The sequence below is a fragment of the Brachyistius frenatus genome, unplaced genomic scaffold, assembly GCF_029030835.1.
Source record: "Brachyistius frenatus isolate BFR_SWC_R1_liver_20210118 unplaced genomic scaffold, ASM2903083v1 Contig_258, whole genome shotgun sequence".
NCBI classification, from domain to species: Eukaryota; Metazoa; Chordata; class Actinopteri; family Embiotocidae; genus Brachyistius; species Brachyistius frenatus.
Window position 1 is genome coordinate 415861 of NW_027210857.1, and position 20517 is coordinate 436377.

The 20517-nt window shown below is 44.2% G+C and overlaps 1 protein-coding gene across 14 annotated transcripts in view; it reads right to left on the minus strand.

Moving 5' to 3' along the window:
- The window catches only part of dlg2 (discs, large homolog 2 (Drosophila)), a 183101-nt gene that overhangs the window by 137112 nt on the left and 25472 nt on the right, over positions 1-20517 (minus strand). The window contains exon 1 of one of the 14 annotated variants that reach the window (XM_069721145.1): positions 13614-13634. The exons of 12 other annotated variants lie outside the window; for them this stretch is intronic. In XM_069721145.1, the coding sequence (XP_069577246.1) occupies positions 13614-13619 (6 nt within the window). In that variant the 5' untranslated portion in view covers positions 13620-13634. Of the gene's footprint in view, positions 1-5827; positions 6032-13613; positions 13635-20517 lie in introns of those variants that run through there. One more of the 14 variants, XM_069721147.1, reaches the window with a different exon arrangement.

A 20517-nucleotide genomic window follows, 5' to 3' on the forward strand; every position in this document is an offset into this window, starting at 1 on the left:
CTGTAAACCGAAGCCTCTCTGTGGCTGATGGATGGTGTTTACACACTGCACGTCCTCCACACTGGGTTAATGATCCAATAACAAATATGCCCACTCAAGAGGAATATCAACACTGTATGATGAGCATCAACAGAGCGCAGCCATGTTCCTTCACACTGTCACATTAATCAAACACATGCTGTCCTGTGTACGAAGAAACCACATCTTTAATGACGACTAATATTTTCAACACTCAGAATATATTTGCCTTTAAACCTCATTAAATGAACACTTTCATTTTACAAAGGTGAAAGGTGAAGCAGAAAAAATAATGGCCCCGCTGCATATATTTGGCTTGGGCTCCTCGCCTCCCATTTCCCAGCATGCCCTCATCCTTTGTAACTTTTAACAATAAAGCAACCATATCAAATACATGTTGGTGCACAGAAATCTTTATAAAACATGCAGTAAAACATGAAATTTCTATCAGCCCAAGTTCAGCTATCCTACATAAAATAAGATGACTCAAAACCACAAGGTGAATTAAAATATTTCCCAGATATATTGACTGAAAGTGACTGACTGAAAACCAATCAGGCAGCACTGCATTAAAAACATACTATTCTGGAGTGGAAATCACTGCATGGGCTCAGGAACACTTGTGAAAACCATCGTCCGCCGCCTTCTCTGGACTGAGATCATTGAAGATGGACTGAGGTGAAGTGGAAAACTGTCCTGAGGTCTGATGGATCACAATCTGAGATTCTGTTTGGAAATCATGGACGCTGCATCCTCCAGGTTAAAGAGGAGAGGGACCATCCAGTTTGCAGATCTGTCACCCATTTATTTATTTGTACTTTATTAATCCCCGAGGGGACATTTTTTTCGCTACAGCAGCATCTCGGGGGGGAGCTGCTGCAACAGGCTGCCATTAGCGCGGCGCCATCTAACCTGAGGTGCATGTTTTTTGGGTGTTGGGAGGAAGCCGGAGAACCCGGAGAGAACTCACGCAAGCACAGGGAGAACATGCAAACTCCGCACAGAAATGCCCAGGACCGGATTCTAACCTTTTTGCTGTGAGGCGACAATGGTAACCACTGTGCCACTGTGCCGCCCATTGAAAATGTTTGGCGCATCATGAAATAAAAAATACGACAAAGGAGACCCTGAACTGTTGAGCAGCTGAAATCTTATATTAGGCAAGAATGGGACCACATTTCACTTTCAAAACTCCAGAAACTGGCCTCCTCAGTTCCCAAATGTTTCCAGAGTGTTGTTAAAAGAAGAGTTGATGCAGCTCAGTGGTGAACATGATCCTGGAACAACTTTATAGAGACCTGTTGCTGACATCAAGTACATTAAATATGAGTTTACCTGATTTGTAAATCACTGCGTGCTGTTTTTATTTACATTTTACACAGTGTCCCAACTTTTTGGGGAACAGGGTTTAGTTTACAGTCCACCGCTGGTTTTCACATGGGATTTCTTGACAATTTTGTCAAATACAAATAATCACCAGAATTATTGTTATATTGTTTGAGGGCTTTGAAGGCTGTTTGTACAAAAAAAAATATTGATGTTACTAGCAACCAAAAGTCTTCCTGTAATAGGTGATACATGACTTCATGTCAAGAAATAACCAAAATACTAGAAATGAGGCTTGGTTGGATGTCTTATAATACCAACAGAAGATTATGGTAATGAAGGGAAAGACAAAACCAAAGAGGAGTCTGGGGGAACGGCTCTCTGTGCCTCCCTTCAGTCTTACCTTTCTCTTTCTCCCACAATCTACCTCTTAAATTCCCCTACAGGGAGTCCAGAGAACCGAGGGGCTTTCCCCTCCGAACAATAGCTGCATTCTGACGAGAGCCAAAGACGAGCGGGAGAGAGAGATGAGAGAGCATGAATGGGCTGGAGGCCTCTTTATTGGCTCCCACAAAGGGAGGCGATGGGACCAAATCTACTGCAGTCAACATGCTTTCCCTCTTGTATCACAACCAGTTCCTTGGAACACGTTACACAACTCCAGCTGAGAACAGAGAACATTATTTTTCAAGATGAAAACAGATCAGTACGCAGTGTTTTCTTGTCTGCTAATAAAAGGAGAAGTGTTTAGTGGCACCAAGTGGTGACATTGCAGACTGCAACCTACTGAACACCCCAACAACTCCCCGTTTCAGATGATTATACACTCACGAAAACCTAGTTATGAATATTATATTACCATTCAGCAAATAAATCCTGCACACTGGACCTTTAAGACGAATTAATTCAACAGTAAAAGGCCGAGCAGCATTCACAATGATGAATATGAAGACACCAAACTGCTGCTACAACATGACTGAAGCCAGAATAAAACACACTGTCGAGCCTAGAGGAGATTCAAAATGGTAATTTCTAAGATCTGAAATTCAAATAAAAATGAACTGACCTTTGTTAAATGCCACGTTAAAAGCAGAGCGACACCGTCGGAGCAAAATGAGTCATTACCTCATATATGTCAACCACTTCAGTTACCTGAAACATCCAAAGAGTCAAAACGGCTACAGGCCACTTTTAAAACATCATTAGATTAGAAGAGGAAGTTATTAATGCTAAAAACCACAAGCACAAACGTTGCCCTCACATCTCATGTGATGAAGGTGCTGGAGAGGCTGGTCTTGGCCCACCTCAGGCCGCTGGTGAAATCTTCTCTGGACCCGCTGCAATTTGTGTACCAGCCTCGTGTGGGAGTGGACGACGCCATCATCTACCTGCTGCAACGAGCTCAGTCTCACCTGGATGGAACCGGTGACTCTGTGAGAATCACTTTCTTTGATTTCTCCAGTGCATTCAACACCATCCAACCACTGCTGCTGAGTGAGAAGCTGCGGGTGGTGGGGGTGGACACGTCCACCGTCTCCTGGATCAATGACTACCTGACAGGCAGACCACAGTTTGTCCGTCTGGGCAGTGTGCTGTCTGATACGGTGGTCAGTGGTACTGGAGCTCCTCAGGGAACTGTTCTGTCTCCTTCCTGTTCACCTTATACACCACTGACTTCCAGAACAACTCAGAGTCAAGACATCTGCAGAAGTTCTCTGATGACTCTGCAATGGTAGGATGTATAAGGGATGGACGGGAGGACGAGTACAGGGCAGTAGTGGAGGACTTTGTGGAGTGGGCGGGAAGAAATCACCTCCTCCTGAACGTGGCCAAGACCAGAGAGATGGTGGTCGACTTCAGGAGGAAGGCGACGGCTCCACAACCGCTGAGAGTGCTGGGAGAGGAGGTGGACATGGTGGAGGAGTACAAGTACCTGGTGTCTCCATGACAACAGACTGAAATGGAAGACCAACATCAATGCTGTCTACAAGAAGGTGATGAGTCGACTCTTTTTTCTGAGGAAACTTCGATCCTTCAATGTGTGCAGCATGATGCTGGAGATGTTCTACCATCTGTTGTGGCCAGTGCTTTGTACTTCGCTGGGGTCTGCTGGGGGAGCAGCATTGGAGCCGGTGACACCAACAAACTCAACAAGCTGGTTAAGAAGGCCGGCTCCATCATCGGCTACAAACTAGATAGTGGAGAGGAGGACGCTGATCAAACTATTGTCCATCTTGGATAATCCTGTCCACCCTCTCAACCACCTGCTGCAGGGACAGCGGAGCACTTTCTCTAAAAGATTCCTCCAGCTCCGCTGTCACAAGGACAGATACAGGAGATCATTCCTGATACAGGAGATCATTCCTGATACAGGAGATCATTCCTGATACAGGAGATCATTCCAGATACAGGAGATCATTCCAGATACAGGAGATCATTCCTGATACAGGAGATCATTCCAGATACAGGAGATCATTCCAGATACAGGAGATCATTCCAGATACAGGAGATCATTCCTGATACAGGAGATCATTCCTGATACAGGAGATCATTCCAGATACAGGAGATCATTCCTGCCCACTGCCATAAGACTTTACAATAACTCACCTCTGGCAAAATCCATCACAGTACAAAAACACTGTTGACTGTGTTTCTTGGTTGCTTGTATATTATATGTATATTATATATATAGATATATACTGTACCGTATGTATATATATATATATATATATATATATATATATATATATATATATATATATATATATATGTTGACTGTGTTTATTTGTTTATTGTATATAATATATATAGATATTTAATGTACTGTATATATACTGTATGTACTGTGCATTTTATATTTTATATTTATATTTTTATTTTATTGCTTTTCTATTATATTATTCTATTCTATTATTATTTTATTCTATTGTTTCTATTATTGCTCCTGCATGTATGCTGCTGTGGCGAAAAAAAATTCCCCTCGGGGATTAATAAAGTATATACCTACCTACCTACCTACCTATTAAACAATTCACTACAAGTGTCATGGAAAAATAAAACAACAGCTAAGTTCACCTGAAAATTCACTTATGAAATAATAATTCCCATAAACTGAAACTTCAACTATCACTTTGGTGAACTGTGTTTACGTACAACGTTGTTCCAGGTGCAACTGAAGCAGGGTGACGGTGTAGACTGTGAGAAGTCTTCCACATAAACCTCAAATAATAACCTTCATGAGGTAATGGTTTCACTTTTGGTGTTCAACTAAAACACTGATCTCATTCTGATATCTCCTGCTTTCCATCTGCAGTCGCTCTGTTGGCAGAAACACAGCGCAACAAAAACAAGGTGTTTCAGCTTAAAAGAAGAATTTTCCAAACGGTCAGGTGCTCAAATTAAGATAGAAACAGGTTTTACTTGCTGTAATCATTCCTCCTGTCCAGAAACACAATTCACAGCCCGTCTGAAGTTCATCAGGTTCCAGCAGTATTAAATTAATTATGTCGTGACTTCCAAAGTTATATTCCTCCGACAGTCTTTCCTTCCTCAGGTGCAGATAGTCCACAAAGAAATACATGTAATCTGAAGCATTGGAAGATTTGTCGAACAGACTGCTGAAGCATTGATCTTCAGATCAACTTTGTGACATATTTTTACACAGCACTGAAGATTTGATTGGTAAACTTCTCTTCAGGGTCAGTATGGAAGGAAAGAATGATTGCAGTGATCTGTGTCTGAGTCTCCTGACACCTGACGAGATTTTAAAACCTCCCACAACAACTCCTTCAATGTTAACATGTCAGAAAACTGAGAAAATCCCACCTCAGGTTGTTAGTGCCTGAAAACACACATACAATCCAAAACACTCAAGTATTCTCAGTGGTAGAAAAAAAAGGAAGCTTTGAGAAGCTGTAACAGCATGTTAATAATCAAAAATGACTTTAGCAGATAATCAACTGGTTTAATTTAAAGTAAACAAACTGATTTGTGTGTTCAGTGGACGATCATTTCCTGGTATCGGTATCACCAATAAAGCAGATCGTAGCGCACAAAAGGACCTGCAGTAGCTCACCGGTGAGATTTACATATATCAATGATTCAGAGGCTGTAGATGTGAAGCTCAGTGAGACGTCAGGCCGACGGAGAGCAGCGAGCAGAGGGAGGCTGCTGGGCTTCACCGGGAAAAACACACTTCACTGCAGCTTTCTGACACACAGCGCAAGTTCTTCACCAGCCCAGACTGCAGGGTGAGCTGGCAGCAAACACACACACGCACACACACACACACACACACACACACACACACACACACACACACACACACACACACACACACACACACACACACACACACACACACACACACACACACACACACACACACTCACTGCCCACGTACAGCCAGAGTTCTTCCCTCTCACTCACATACTGCAACACTTGTAAATCCTGAACTGTGAGCTACCCTGAAGTCGTTCCTTACCTCCACGCTCTTCTCCTGCTCCTCCTGCATGTCTGTGAATGAAGCTCTGTGTGTGTATGTGTGTGTGTGTGTGTGTGTGTGTGTGTGTGTGTGTGTGTGTGTGTGTGTGTGTGTGTGTGTGTGTGTGTGTGTGTGTGTGTGTGTGTGTGTGTGTGTGTGTGTGTGTGTGTGTGTGTGTGTGAGTGAGTGAGTGTGCGAGTTGAGAATAAGCCTGCTGTCTCTCCAGCAGGGAAGAGCTCTCTTCAAACTACTGCTGGCTTTCTGAGGGCAGGACTGCTCATTGTGCCAATGTGTGTGTGTGTGTGTGTGTGTGTGTGTGTGTGTGTGTGTGTGTGTGTGTGTGTGTGTGTGTGTGTGTGTGTGTGTGTGTGTGTGTGTGTGTGTGTGTGTAGTCTCATCCAACAGCTTCATCTCATCCACCAGCTTCATGTTTCAGTCTCATCCAACAGCTTCATGTTTCAGTCTCATCCACCAGCTTCATGTTTCAGTCTCATCCACCAGCTTCATGTTTCAGTCTCATCCAACAGCTTCATGTTTCAGTCTCATCCAACAGCTTCATGTTTCAGTCTCATCCACCAGCTTCATGTTTCAGTCTCATCCACCAGCTTCATGTTTCATCCACCAGCTTCATGTTTCAGTCTCATCCAGCTTCAGTTTCATGTTTCAGTCTCATCCACCAGCTTCATGTTTCAGTCTCATCCACCAGCATTCATGTTTCAGTCTCATCCACCAGCCTCATGTTTCAGTCTCATCCAACAGCTTCATGTTTCAGTCTCATCCATGTTTCAGCTTCATGTTTCAGTCTCATCCACCAGCTTCATGTTTCAGTCTCATCCAACAGCTTCATGTTTCAGTCTCATCCAACAGCTTCATGTTTCAGTCTCATTCAGTCATGTTTCAGTCTCATCCACAGCTTCATGTTTCAGTCTCATCCACCAGCTTCATGTTTCATGTTTCATGTTTCAGTCTCATCCCAGCTTCAGCAGTCTCATGTTTCAGTCTCATCCAGCTTCAGTCTCATCTTTCAGTCTCATCCAACAGCTTCATGTTTCAGTCTCATCCAACAGCTTCATGTTTCAGTCTCATCCAACAGCTTCATGTTTCAGTCTCATCCAACAGCTTCATGTTTCAGTCTCATCCAACAGCTTCATGTTTCAGTCTCATCCAACAGCTTCATGTTTCATTGTCGTCCAACAGCTTCATGTTTTAGTCTCATCCACAAGCCCTATGTTTCAGTCTCTTCCAATAGCTTCATGTTTCAGTCTCATCCAACAGTTTCATGTTTCAGTCTCATCCAACAGCTTCATGTTTCAGTCTCATCAGCTTCATCCAGTCTCATCCAACAGCTTCATGTTTCAGTCATGTTTCATCCACCAGCCTCATGTTTCAGTCTCATCCAACATCTTCATGTTTCAGTGTCATCCAACAGTTTCATGTTTCAGTATCATCCAACAACATCATTTTTCAGTCTCATCCAATTGCTTCATGTTTCAGTATCATCCAACAGTTTCATGTTTCAGTCTCATCCACCACCCTCATGTTTCGATCTCATCCAACATCTTCATGTTTCAGTCTTATCCAGCAGCTTCATGTTTCAGTGTCATCCAACAGCTTCATGTTTCAGTCTCATCCAACAGCTTCATGTTTCAGCTTCATGTTTCAGTCTCATCCAACATCTTCATGTTTCAGTCTTATCCAGCAGCTTCATGTTTCCACCAGCCTCACGTTTCAGTGTAATCCAAGTGCTTCATGTTTCAGTCTCATCCACCAGCTTCATGTTTCAGTCTCATCCAACAGCTTCATGTTTCAGTCTCATCCAACAGCTTCATGTTTCAGTCTCATCCAACAGCTTCATGTTTCAGTCTCATCCAACAGCTTCATGTTTCAGTCTCATCCAACAGCTTCATGTTTCAGTCATCATCCAGTCTCAGCCTCATTTTTCAGTCTCATCCAAAATCTTCATGTTTCAGTCTTATCCAGCAGCTTCATGTTTCCACCAGACTCACGTTTCAGTGTCATCCAACTGCTTCATGTTTCAGTATCATCCACCAGCATCATTTTTCAGTCTCATCCAATAGCTTCATGTTTCAGTATCATCCAACAGTTTCATGTTTCAGTCTCATCCAACAGTTTCATGTTTCAGTCTCATTCATGTTTCAGTCTCATCTCATCCATCCACAGCTTCATGTTTCAGTATCATCCAACAGCTTCATGTTTCAGTCTCATCCAACAGTTTCATGTTTCAGTCTCATCCACCAGCTTCATGTTTCAGTCTCTCAGCTTCATGTTTCAGTCTCATCCAACAGCTTCATGTTTCAGTCTCATCCAACAGCTTCATGTTTCAGTCTCATCCACCAGCTTCATGTTTCAGTCTCATCCAACAGCTTCATGTTTCAGTCTCATCCAACAGCTTCATGTTTCAGTCTCATCCACCAGCTTCATGTTTCAGTCTCATCCAACAGCTTCATGTTTCAGTCTCATCCAACAGCTTCATGTTTCAGTCTCATCATGTTTCAGTCTCATCCACCAGCTCCACCAGCTTCATGTTTCAGTCTCATCCAACAGCTTCATGTTTCAGTCTCATCCACATCCACCAGCTTCAGCATTCATGTTTCAGTCTCATCCAACAGCTTCATGTTTCAGTCTCATCCAACAGCAGTTTCATGTTTCAGTCTCATCCACTTCACAGTCTCATCCACCAGCTTCATGTTTCAGTCTCATCTCATCCAGCTTCATGTTTCAGTCTCATCCAACAGCTTCATGTTTCAGTCTCATCCAACAGCTTCATGTTTCAGTCTCATCCAACAGCTTCATGTTTCAGTCTCATCCAACAGTTTCATGTTTCAGTGTAATCCAACTGCTTCATGTTTCAGTCTCATCCAACAGATTCATGTTTCAGTCTCATCCACCAGCTTCATGTTTCAGTCTCATCCAACAGCTTCATGTTTCAGTCTCATCCAACAGCTTCATGTTTCAGTCTCATCCAACAGCTTTCATGTTTCAGTCTCATTCAACAGTTTCATGTTTCAGTCTCATCCAACAGCTTCATGTTTCAGTCTCATCCAACAGCTTCATGTTTCTATCTCATCCACTTCAGCTTCATGTTTCAGTCTCATCCCAGCTTCATGTTTCAGTCTCATGTTTCAGTCTCATCCACCAGCTTCATGTTTCAGTCTCATCCAACAGCTTCATGTTTCAGTCTCATCCAACAGCTTCATGTTTCAGTCTCATCCAACAGCTTCATGTTTCAGTCTCATCCCAGCTTCATGTCTTCAGCTTCATGTTTCAGTCTCATCCAACAGCTTCATGTTTCAGTCTCATCCAACAGCTTCATGTTTCAGTCTCATCCACCAGCTTCATGTTTCAGTCTCATCCAACAGCTTCATGTTTCAGTCTCATCCAACAGCTTCATGTTTCAGTCTCATCCACCAGCTTCATGTTTCAGTCTCATCCACCAGCTTCATGTTTCAGTCTCATCCAACAGCTTCATGTTTCAGTCTCATCCAACAGCTTCATGTTTCAGTCTCATCCAACAGCTTCATGTTTCAGTCTCATCCAACAGCTTCATGTTTCAGTCTCATCCAACAGCTTCATGTTTCAGTCTCATCCAACAGCTTCATGTTTCAGTCTAAATTCATAACAGTTATCAGTAAACACTTTGCAAATAGCTTCAGCGTATTTACAAATCCCAACAGAGACGCTAGCAATAAATGTTCTCTTCACACAGTTTGTATTAAAATGCTGCAGCGTTTCTTTCCTCAACATTTCTAACATACAAAAAAAGACACGAGCGACTCATGAAGCAGCAGTCTGCGTGTATCATACAGTATTTATGAGTTACATGACGGCCTGCAGGAACTCTGACATGTGTACTGTAGTGAGCGATAATTCCCCTCATATTAGTGAGACGTTGGCTGCGCTGCTTGAACGTTACTTGACGAGGGTCTTTGCATCAGCGTGCTGACGGTGAGCCCTGCAGCTGAAATAAACACAGCACTCATCCTCCCGACCGCAACGCTAAACCTCTCCGAAGAGAAACAACTTGATTCTCTGGTGTTTGAAAGTCTGTCGAGAGCTCAGTCTCTGTTTGAAGTCGGTTGTACTTTCATCGGAGTAAAAAGGTTGAGCAGCTTCCAGACGTTCAGCAGCTTATCGGTGGAGAGGAGCAGGAAGGCCTCGACACCGGAGCTCAGGGAGCATGTGCTCACATTTCTGTCAGATCCTCAACTTAGAGCATGAACACAACAAGAGGCCGCGTGTCTGTTCCAGCTGGTGATGGCCGTTACAGACTACATTAGTTCAAGACCACAACACAAAGCAGAGTCTCACAAGAACTTCAGGGCTTCGTACTGGAAGGAGCTGCAGCCACTCAGGTGTTAATCTAACCTCATGAGGGTTATAAAATGATCAGTTCCACAGATGCACCAAAGCAGATGTATTTTGATATGTATGTCCCTCTGAACGCCCGTCAGGCTGAGATCAAACTTTGTCAGATTTAGCTCACCGGAGAGTTCAGATGGGAAAGTGGGAGTGGCCACAGAAGCCCTCAGCAGCTGGGTGTAGTTACCTGCATGTTCCACTGAACAGGTGTCTGTCACATGTGCGCTGATTTGTTCTTCCTCTGCACAGCTTCATATCCCATCAATTAATCATGTTTCCTTGATTTCGGTTCTTTTATCGCAGGTAAACGTTGTTAAACGGCTTCTTTTTTGTCCATTTTGTGTTCATTGTTATTTCCTACTTTGTGCTGCAGCATGCAGACAAAGTTAGAGGATCTGAAGGAGGTGGAGCTTAAAACAAGAGGTGGAGCTAACAAACAAAAAACCTATAAGGTTGATCTTATGCATTTCTGTATGAGGGAGCTGGACGATAAATCATCTGAAGGTTGTTTTTTTTTACATTTTGAGTCCTCAGCGTTTTATTTCTCTCAGCAGAAGCCCTTCATTGATACAACTGATCTGAAATTTACCAGATTTGCTTGATGAATCTCAATATTTATAATATTAAGATTTAACTAGAATATTTTCTGCATCAGGCACCATCTGATTTTTTTTAGTTGTCTTCTATATCTGGTAAATGAAAGCGATAAAAATGTACATTGAAAAAGATTGTGATTCTGCAGTCCTACTATGAGGTGAACCCACCAGTACTCTATCTTTGTATATGTGTCAGGGCCCGGTACGTCCAACTGGTGCCAAAGTAAAAGTCATCTTAGAGTTGTCATTTCCTTCCATAGCTGAGTGTTGTTGTCGTCCTGTTGCAGCTCTGCTCATTAGTCTGAGTGTGAAGAAGCGTTGGACCTACTCGTCAGGAGGACGTTGAGTCATGCAGCGCTCCTCTCTGCAGCACACCTGTCCTCGCAGCTCCAACCTGCACATGCTCAGTTAAATCAGAGGCATTAGGTGTCAATCATCCTGTTTCTCAGAAAGTTTGGTGCATCTGAAGACATTCACAGCAACACTGAGAAAGAGACTCTCACGTTACCGCCTGCATTAGTCAAGTGAACTACGTCCTGACCAGGAGCCTCCTGTGGACTAAACCAGAACCAACATTCACATCAGTCTGATGAGGACGAGGTCAGTACAGGAACAAAACTTCAGTCTGCACATCTGCCACTAAATAGGAATAAAAAATGTTCAAGCGCTGTCCTCATCCTCATTTTACTGGTCCATGAATTAACTTCATGTTCCAAATGATGATTTGTGTCCAGAGCGGTTGACCCTGAGTGACGGGTCGCCGTGGATCTGAACCCTCGGATCAGTCGGCTGCAGACAGACGGACAGTTCAGGCAGATATGAGAACTTTTACTTTTATTAACAGGGACATGTCTCGGAACTATTTTACTAACTGTAAAGCTTGTGATTAAAGACTAAATCTAGCGTTATGTTAATGAGCATAATATGAACTAACCAGACGTCCTGCTGTCGTCCTTGTTGCTGCACATGTTCATACTGTCCACTCCCATCATCCATATTTCATACAAGCTGAACGAGAATCAGCAAAAATATGAAATGAGATGAGATGGACGACTTGAGCAACTATTTTAATTGGTTAATACTTTTATTTATTTTTTTATTCTGATTACATACCTTTCACTGATGCAACAAGTGTGAATTAGTAATAAATATGAGACAGAAGCTTTGAATAATTTTGTCATAGATTTATCTTAAATTAGATACCAAAGTGTTTTCTCTATAAACAGAAGCTTCCTGAAGAGTCTGAAAACGTTAATGTCACCTTTTTCTCCCAGTTTGACTGTGTTCATGCTTTACTATAAAATGTGAGTGTTTTATTCTTCGGTTAATTTTCGGTGTGATTCCTACGGGAGATTTCTGAAATGCTTTATGAACACGCGCTCATAATACACTATCATAGGACATAATGGTAGAAGTGGGTAAGGTGGGATATTTTGGCGTGACCGCGGTCACAAGGTCATTTTGATCATCGTCACGTGACCGCGGTCATGTGACGCATGTTTGAGCTCATTACTTCCTCCACAGCTTATTTATTTTTTCAGTAACAGGAGTATATACGGTGTGTGTGATATGGAATAAAAACACAATATTGATCTTCCATCTATAGTAGTCACACACATGCCCGGTCAGGAACACAGTCTCTGATTGGTTGCAGTGTTGCCATAGCAACTTTGTCACTAGATATAGCAACTTTACAGATCAGTTTTTTTTTCTTTTTGGAAGAAGCTTACTGAAGTTACTTTCTAGAGAAGAGAGTCAGCAGCGCTGCAAACCAACAAACCACATAAATATTTTGTTTTTATATTTCTGTTAAAACAACATAAAACAATAAAACAGACATCCATCCTCTCACAGTGTTCATTTGTACTCTGTAATTAATAAACCACTGGAACCAGAACTGTTATTAATTATTCTCGGAGTGTCTGCAGCATCAACAAAACTCACAAGTGCCGAACAACAATTCCTTTCTTACTGTCTCATCACTGCAAAAACCGACTGCTCATGTCTCGGAAAGATGCGGCGGTTCCTTCCTTTAACATGTGGATACGTGATACAACCAGTAAATTACTCCTGGATGAGATTAGAAATCTTGAAGTTTCCCATACTTTGTTTTTTGCCCTGCATTTGTTCAATAAGTAGGTTTTTCTAAGTTTTAAAAATCCAAGTGAGACTTATCATGAACTAATTGCAGGTTAATTGCTGTACAGGACCAGAGGACACAAGCCAGATTAATTACAACGGCGTCTTGAGGGCTGGATAATCAGTGATGGGAGTCATGGATACACACACCGACTAAAACACACCTTTACCTCATGCATGTTTGTCTGCATGCTGGCTGCACACGGCTGCAGGAGTCTGTTGTTGTTAGCCTGACAGATAATTCCCTGCAGCTCCTGCAGTAGTGAGCGATCAAAGCTTACATTGAGCCGACTTAACAAACTGCATTAACTCCTGTAGCAGCCGAGGTTGGAGGTGGAGGCGCTTACAGAGCGCAGCTCCATGGCTTTAAAGTATCACTGTTGTAACCTAAATATAAAACGGTCAAAAAAGCATTATCATATCCACATGGTTGAAAAACAAAGTAGCTTAAAAGAAGAACGATCGCTGGGAATGTCTGCAGTGAAGCTCCCAGTTTTAGAAAAGACTTGTATAACAACACACATGCACAGAAATAAATCGATAAACTCCTCTGTTCACCTGTGGAGTCCCACAGTCATGCTCCCACCAGCAAGACCCCATCTCGCACACACACACACACACACACACACACACACACACACACACACACACACACACACTCTCTCCCTTACCTGCATGTCTGATCTCAGAGCACAGTAGCATGCAAAAAACATGGCAGTGTTGTAGTGACATGAAGGAGGCTGGGGGGAAACTAAGTCTTCTTCAGAGATGAGAAACCAAAAGGAAGGAGGTGCACTGAGAGATGAACAGAGGTGGAGGAAACACTCCTCTGACTGGACGAGGAAACGGCGCTTTCTCTGTGGGAGAATTTGAAACACCAATAAAAACAGCTTTCACGTGATGTAAAGCTCCGTCACAGCTCAGAGGCGGGACCGAACTGTCAGGAGGGGAGAGAAGAAATGTGCATCTCACATGGAGAAAGAAGAAGGTCTGCTGGACGTGCAACACAGGACCAGCTGGTGCTGGTGGGACAATGTTGTTTCAATAAACTGTGTGTTGTACAGTATACTTAAAGTACTGAGCTGGGTGGTATCCTAATTCTTAACATTATCATCATTATTTTCTGTATAACTGAATTTTATTTGTATTTAAAGTGTCTTATTCTCCAGACAGGAGTCCACAGAATACAATAACATTTTAATGTCATGTCAATTTTGCAGACTGAGAAGAGCTAGCGGTGGATCTGACAGATCTGATGGGAAACCTGACGATACTATGTCCCGCCCACCGATAGCTGTAACCTGACTGCACCACAGGCCTGTCAATCAAACAGACACGCCCCCAAAAACAGGTCTTCTTGAATCTTCTTTTCTAATGAATGAGGGATTATTTTCAGATGGACCTCCAGAAAACTAAGAAGAAGGAGTGACTTTAGCTAACAACACCGAGATAACTGATGGACACATTTTATTCACTTTGGATTTGATGAGAGAAGTTGAATGGGAGTCTATGGAGCCGGAGGCTTTTTGGAGCCGACCTCTAGTGGCACTCGCTGGTATTGCAGCTGAAGACACTTCTGGATCGGAACCATTTTACAGACCTGAAGCTACGACCTCTTTTATATCAAGTCTGTAGTTTTAAATCCATTCTGTAGTTTTATATCCAGTCTGTGTTTTAGATCCAGTCTGTAGTTTTATATCCAGTCTGTAGTTTTATATTCCAGTGTGGTGTTTTAGATCCAGTCTGTAGTTTATATCCAGTCTGTGGTTTTAGATCCAGTCTGTGTTTTATATCCAGTCAGTAGTTTTCTATCCAGTCTGTGTTTTCTATCCAGTCTGTGTTTTATATCCATTCTGTGTTTTATATTCAGTCTGTAGATTTATATCCAGTCTGTAGTTGTTATGAGGTGGGTGTATTTTTCCAGGACCCAAATGCAAGCACACAGACTCGAGGTATTTTTTCCAAAAATACGGTCTTTATTGTCCCAAAAAACAAACAAAAAACTACAAACCAAAAGGTGGCACCTCTCGTGTCCACTTACGTCCAGTCGGGAGGGCAACTCAACCGACAGCTCCAGGGGGACACGGGTAACAGGGCAGCCGGCAGACCAGCGGAAGGGACGGCGTCAACAATCCTCCGAGCCGGGAGGGCAACTCCACCGACTGGTGATTTTGACCGGGATATCCGCAGGAGACACAGAGGCCGGAGGAACGGGAACAGGACTGACAGGGAGCTGACGGGGAGCAGACAGAAGACGGACGGGGAGCAGACGGAAGACGGACGGGTGGCTAACAAAAAATGAACCGACAACCAGAGTTGTGCAGGGGCAGGGTACATATAGTCTGGGGAGGTGATCAGGGAGATGCAGCACACCTGCAGGTGGTGATCAGGGGTGAGTGGCTGCATCTGCTGGGACCGGTGAGGGGCGTGGCCACGGAGGTGAGGGGCGTGGCCACAGACAAAGACAGGGGACACAGGAGGAGAGGTGATCGGGGGCAAAACGGAGGAAAAAACTGAACTCCTGACAGTACCCCCCCCTCAAAGGGAGCCTCTCGGCGACCAAAACTGGACCGGACGGGAGGAGGGGGGGACGGAGGACCACAACTAACACAAGACAGGGAACCTAGGTGGACGGAAGAAGGCCCCGGGGCAGGGAGGCCTGGGGTGACCGCTCCGGAGGACGGCCACGGGGCAGGACAGGTTCAGGGGATCTCTCCGGAGGACGGCCACGGGGCAGGACGGGCTCGGGGGACCTCTCCGGAGGACGCCCACGGAGCAGGACGGGCTCGGGGGATCTCTCCGGAGGACGACGACGAGGCAGGGCTTCGACCGCGATGGAGGACGGAGCCGGAGGCGGGCGGCGACCGCGCCGGAGGGATGACCGAACAGGTGGACGGAGCAGGAGGCGGGGCGGCCGCGCCTGAGGCCGGAGCCGGAGGCACGACCTCGCCGGAGGACGGGGCCGGAGGCGTGGCGCCGACCTCGCCGGAGGCCGGAGACGGAGCGACGACATCCCTGGAGGACGGAGCAGGAGGCGTGGCACCGACCTCGCCGGAGGCCGGAGACGGAGCGGTGACTGCGCTGGAGGCCAGAGCGGGAGGCATGACCTCGCCGGAGGCTGGAGGCGGGGCGCCGACCTCGCTGGAGGCCGGAGACGGGGCGGCGACTGCGCCGGAGGACGGAGACGGGGGCGTGGCGACGACCGTGCAGGAGGATGGAGCCGGAGGCGGGGCGTCGACCGCGCCGGAGGCAGCAGGGGCCGGTGGCGTGGCGACGACCGCACAGGAGGATGGAGGAGGGGGCGGGGCGTCGACCACCCTGGAGGCAGCAGGGGCCGGTGGCGTGGCGTCGACCACCCTGGAGGACGGAGCCGGAGGCATGGCGACGACCATGCCGGAGGCAGCAGGGGCCGGTGGTGTGGCGACGACCGCGCCGGAGGACGGAGGAGGGGGCGGGGCGTCGACCACCCTGGAGGACGGAGCCAGAGGCGTGGCGACGACCACGCTGGAAGCAGCAGGAGCTGGAAGAGGGGCGTCGACCACCCTGGAGGACGGAGTCGAAGGCGGGGCGACGACCACGCTGGAGGATGGAGCCGGAGGCGGGACGTCGACCCATCCGAAGGCAGCAGGAGCTGGAGGCAGGACGTCGATGACCCGTCCAGCGACGGGGAACGAAGGAGCAGCATTACTGCCGCATAGGCCATGCTGCAGGTACTTGAGGGCCAACGCCCGGGCCCGGATGGCGTCCGGATCTCTCGCCGGCGCCGCGGGGGTAGAGAGTTCGTAGTGGGGACCGACGGGGCTGTAGGCTCGCTCGTAGCGACCGACGGGGCTGAGGGCTACACGTCCAGAGATCAAGGGTGCAGCAGGACCGGATTGCCGGTGACCCCGGCGTCGCCCCCTCCTTCTGGGGGGGGTCCCAGAAGGCCAGGCGGGTTCCCTCGAACCCAGTCCGGGGTTCAGTGGAAACCGTGTCATTCAGGCGGGCCTGATTGGAAAAATATTGAAATAAAGTTACGTATTTAGGATTCGAGTCTGTGGCTGCTGGGTCCTTCCGTGGTCGGTGCATTCTGTTATGAGGTGGGTGTATTTTTCCAGGACCCAAATGCAAGCTCACAGACTCGAGGTATTTTTTCCAAAAATACGGTCTTTATTGTCCCAAAAAACAAACAAAAAACTACAAACCAAAACGTGGCACCTCTCGTGTCCACTTACGTCCAGTCGGGAGGGCAACTCAACCGACAGCTCCAGGGGGACACGGGTAACAGGGCAGCCGGCAGACCAGCGGAAGGGACGGCGTCAACAATCCTCCGAGCCGGGAGGGCAACTCCACCGACTGGTGACTTTGACCGGGAATATCCGCAGGAGACACAGAGGCCGGAGGAACGGGAACAGGAACAGGACTGACGGAGAGCTGACGGGGAGCAGACGGAAGACGGACGGGGAGCAGACAGAGGACGGACGGGTGGCTAACAAAAAATTCACCGACAACCAGAGTTGTTCAGGGGCAGGTTTTAGTAGGTGATCAGGGAGATGCAGCACACCTGCAGGTGGTGATCAGGGGTGAGTGGCTGCATCTGCTGGGACTGGTGAGTGGCCTGTGGCCACAGACAAAGACAGGGGACACAGGAGGAGAGGTGATCGGGGGCAAAACGGAGGACAAAACTGAACTCCTGACAGTAGTTTTCTATCCAGTCTGTGTTTTCTATCCAGTCTGTGTTTTATATCCAGTCTGTGTTTTATATCCAGTCTGTAGATTTGATATCCAGTCTGTAGTTTTTATATCCAGTCTGTGGTTTTAGATCCAGTCTGAAGTTTTTATATCCAGTCTGTAACTTTTATGTCCATTGTGCAGTTTTTATATACAGTCTGTAGTTTTAGATCCAGATTGTAGTTTTTGTATCCAGTCTGTGGTTTTAGATCCAGTCTGTGTTTTCTATCCAGTCTGTGTTTTCTATCCAGTCTGTGTTTTATATTCAGTCTGTGTTTTATATCCAGTCTGTGTTTTATATTCAGTCTGTGTTTTATATCCAGTCGGTGTTTTATATCCAGTCTGTGTTTTATATCCAGTCTGTAGATTTGATATCCAGTCTGTAGTTTTTATATCCAGTCTTTGGTTTTAGATCCAGTCTGAAGTTTTTATATCCAGTCTGTAACTTTTATGTCCAGTGTGCAGTTTTTATATCCAGTCTGTAGTTTTATATCCAGTCTGAAGTTTTTATATCCAGTCTGTGTTTTCGATCCAGATTGTAGTTTTTGTATCCAGTCTGTGGTTTTAGATCCAGTCTGTGTTTTCTATCCAGTCTGTGTTTTCTATCCAGTCTGTGTTTTATATTCAGTCTGTGTTTTATATCCAGTCTGTGTTTTATATCCAGTCGGTGTTTTATATTCAGTCTGTAGTTTTTTATCCAGTGTGTGTTTTATATCCAGTCTGTGTTTTATATTCAGTCTGTAGTTTTTTATCCAGTCTGTGTTTTATATGCAGTCTGTGTTTTATATTCAGTCTGTGTTTTATATCCAGTCTTAGTTTTATATCCAGTCTGTAGATTTATATCCAGTCTGTGTTTTATATTCAGTCTGTAGTTTTCTATCCAGTCTGTGTTTTATATTCAGTCTGTGTTTTATATTCAGTCTGTGTCTTATATCCAGTCTGTAGTTTTATATCGAGTCTTTGTTTTATATCCAGTCTGTGTTTTATATCCAGTCTGTGGTTTTAGATCCAGTCTGAAGTTTTTATATCCAGTCTGTGTTTTATATTCAGTCTATATTTTTATATCCAGTCTGTGTTTTATATTCAGTCTGTGTTTTATAACCAGTCTGTGTTTTATATCCAGTCTGTGTTGTATATCCAGTCTGTGTTTTCTATACAGTCTGTGTTTTCTATCCAGTCTGTGTTTTATATTCAGTCTGTGTTTTATATCCAGTCGTTGTTTTATATCCAGTCTGTGTTTTATATCCAGTCGGTGTTTTATATTCAGTCTGTAATTTTTTATCTAGTCTGTGTTTTATATCCAGTCTGTGTTTTATATTCAGTCTGTGTTTTATATCCAGTCTGTAGTTTTATATCTAGTCTGTGTTTTATATTCAGTCTGTGTTTTATATCCAGTCTGTGTTTTATATCCAGACTGTGTTTTGTATCCAGTCTGTGTTTTATATTCAGTCTGTAGTTTTTTATCCAGTCTGTGTTTTATATCCAGTCTGTGTTTTATATTCAGTCTGTGTTTTATATTCAGTCTGTGTTTTATATCCAGTCTGTAGTTTTATATCTAGTCTGTGTTTTATATTCAGTCTGTGTTTTATATCCAGTCTGTGTTTTATATCCAGTCTGTGTTTTATATCCAGTCTGTGTTTTATATCCAGTCTGTGTTTTATATCCAGTCTGTGTTTTCTATCCAGTCTGTGTTTTATATCCAGTCTGTGTTTTATATCCAGTCTGTGTTTTCTATACAGTCTGTGTTTTCTATCCAGTCTGTGTTTTATATTCAGTCTGTGTTTTATATCCAGTCTGTGTTTTATATCCAGTCTGTGTTTTATATCCAGTCTGTGTTTTATATCCAGTCTGTGTTTTATATCCAGTCTGTGTTTTCTATCCAGTCTGTGTTTTCTATCCAGTCTGTAGTTTTAGATCCAGTCTGTAGTTTTATAACCAGTCTGTGTTTTATATCCAGTCTGTGTTTTATATCCAGTCTGTGTTTTATATCCAGTCTGTGTTTTATATCCAGTCTGTGTTTTATATCCAGTCTGTGTTTTATATCCAGTCTGTGTTTTATATCCAGTCTGTGTTTTATATCCAGTCTGTGTTTTATATCCAGTCTGTGTTTTATATCCAGTCTGTGTTTTATATCCAGTCTGTGTTTTATATCCAGTCTGTGTTTTATATCCAGTCTGTGTTTTATATCCAGTCTGTGTTTTATATCCAGTCTGTGTTTTATATCCAGTCTGTGTTTTATATCCAGTCTGTGTTTTATATCCAGTCTGTGTTTTATATCCAGACTGTGTTTTATATCCAGTCTGTGTTTTATATCCAGTCTGTGTTTTATATCCAGTCTGTAGTTTTATATCCTGTTTTATATCCAGTCTGTGTTTTATATCCAGTCTGTGTTTTATATCCAGTCTGTGTTTTATATCCAGTCTGTGTTTTATATCCAGTCTGTGTTTTCTATCCAGTCTGTGTTTTATATCCAGTCTGTGTTTTATATCCAGTCTGTGTTTTATATCCAGTCTGTGTTTTATATCCAGTCTGTGTTTTATATCCAGTCTGTGTTTTATATCCAGTCTGTGTTTTATATTCAGTCTGTGTTTTATATCCAGTCTGTGTTTTATATCCAGTCTGTGTTTTATATCCAGTCTGTGTTTTATATCCAGTCTGTGTTTTATATCCAGTCTGTGTTTTATATCCAGTCTGTGTTTTATATCCAGTCTGTGTTTTATATCCAGTTTTATATCTGTGTTTTTTTATATCCAGTCTGTGTTTTATATCCAGTCTGTCCAGTCTGTGTTTTTATATCCAGTCTGTGTTTTATATCCAGTTTTTTATCTGTGTTTTTATGCAGTCTGTGTTTTATATCCAGTCTGT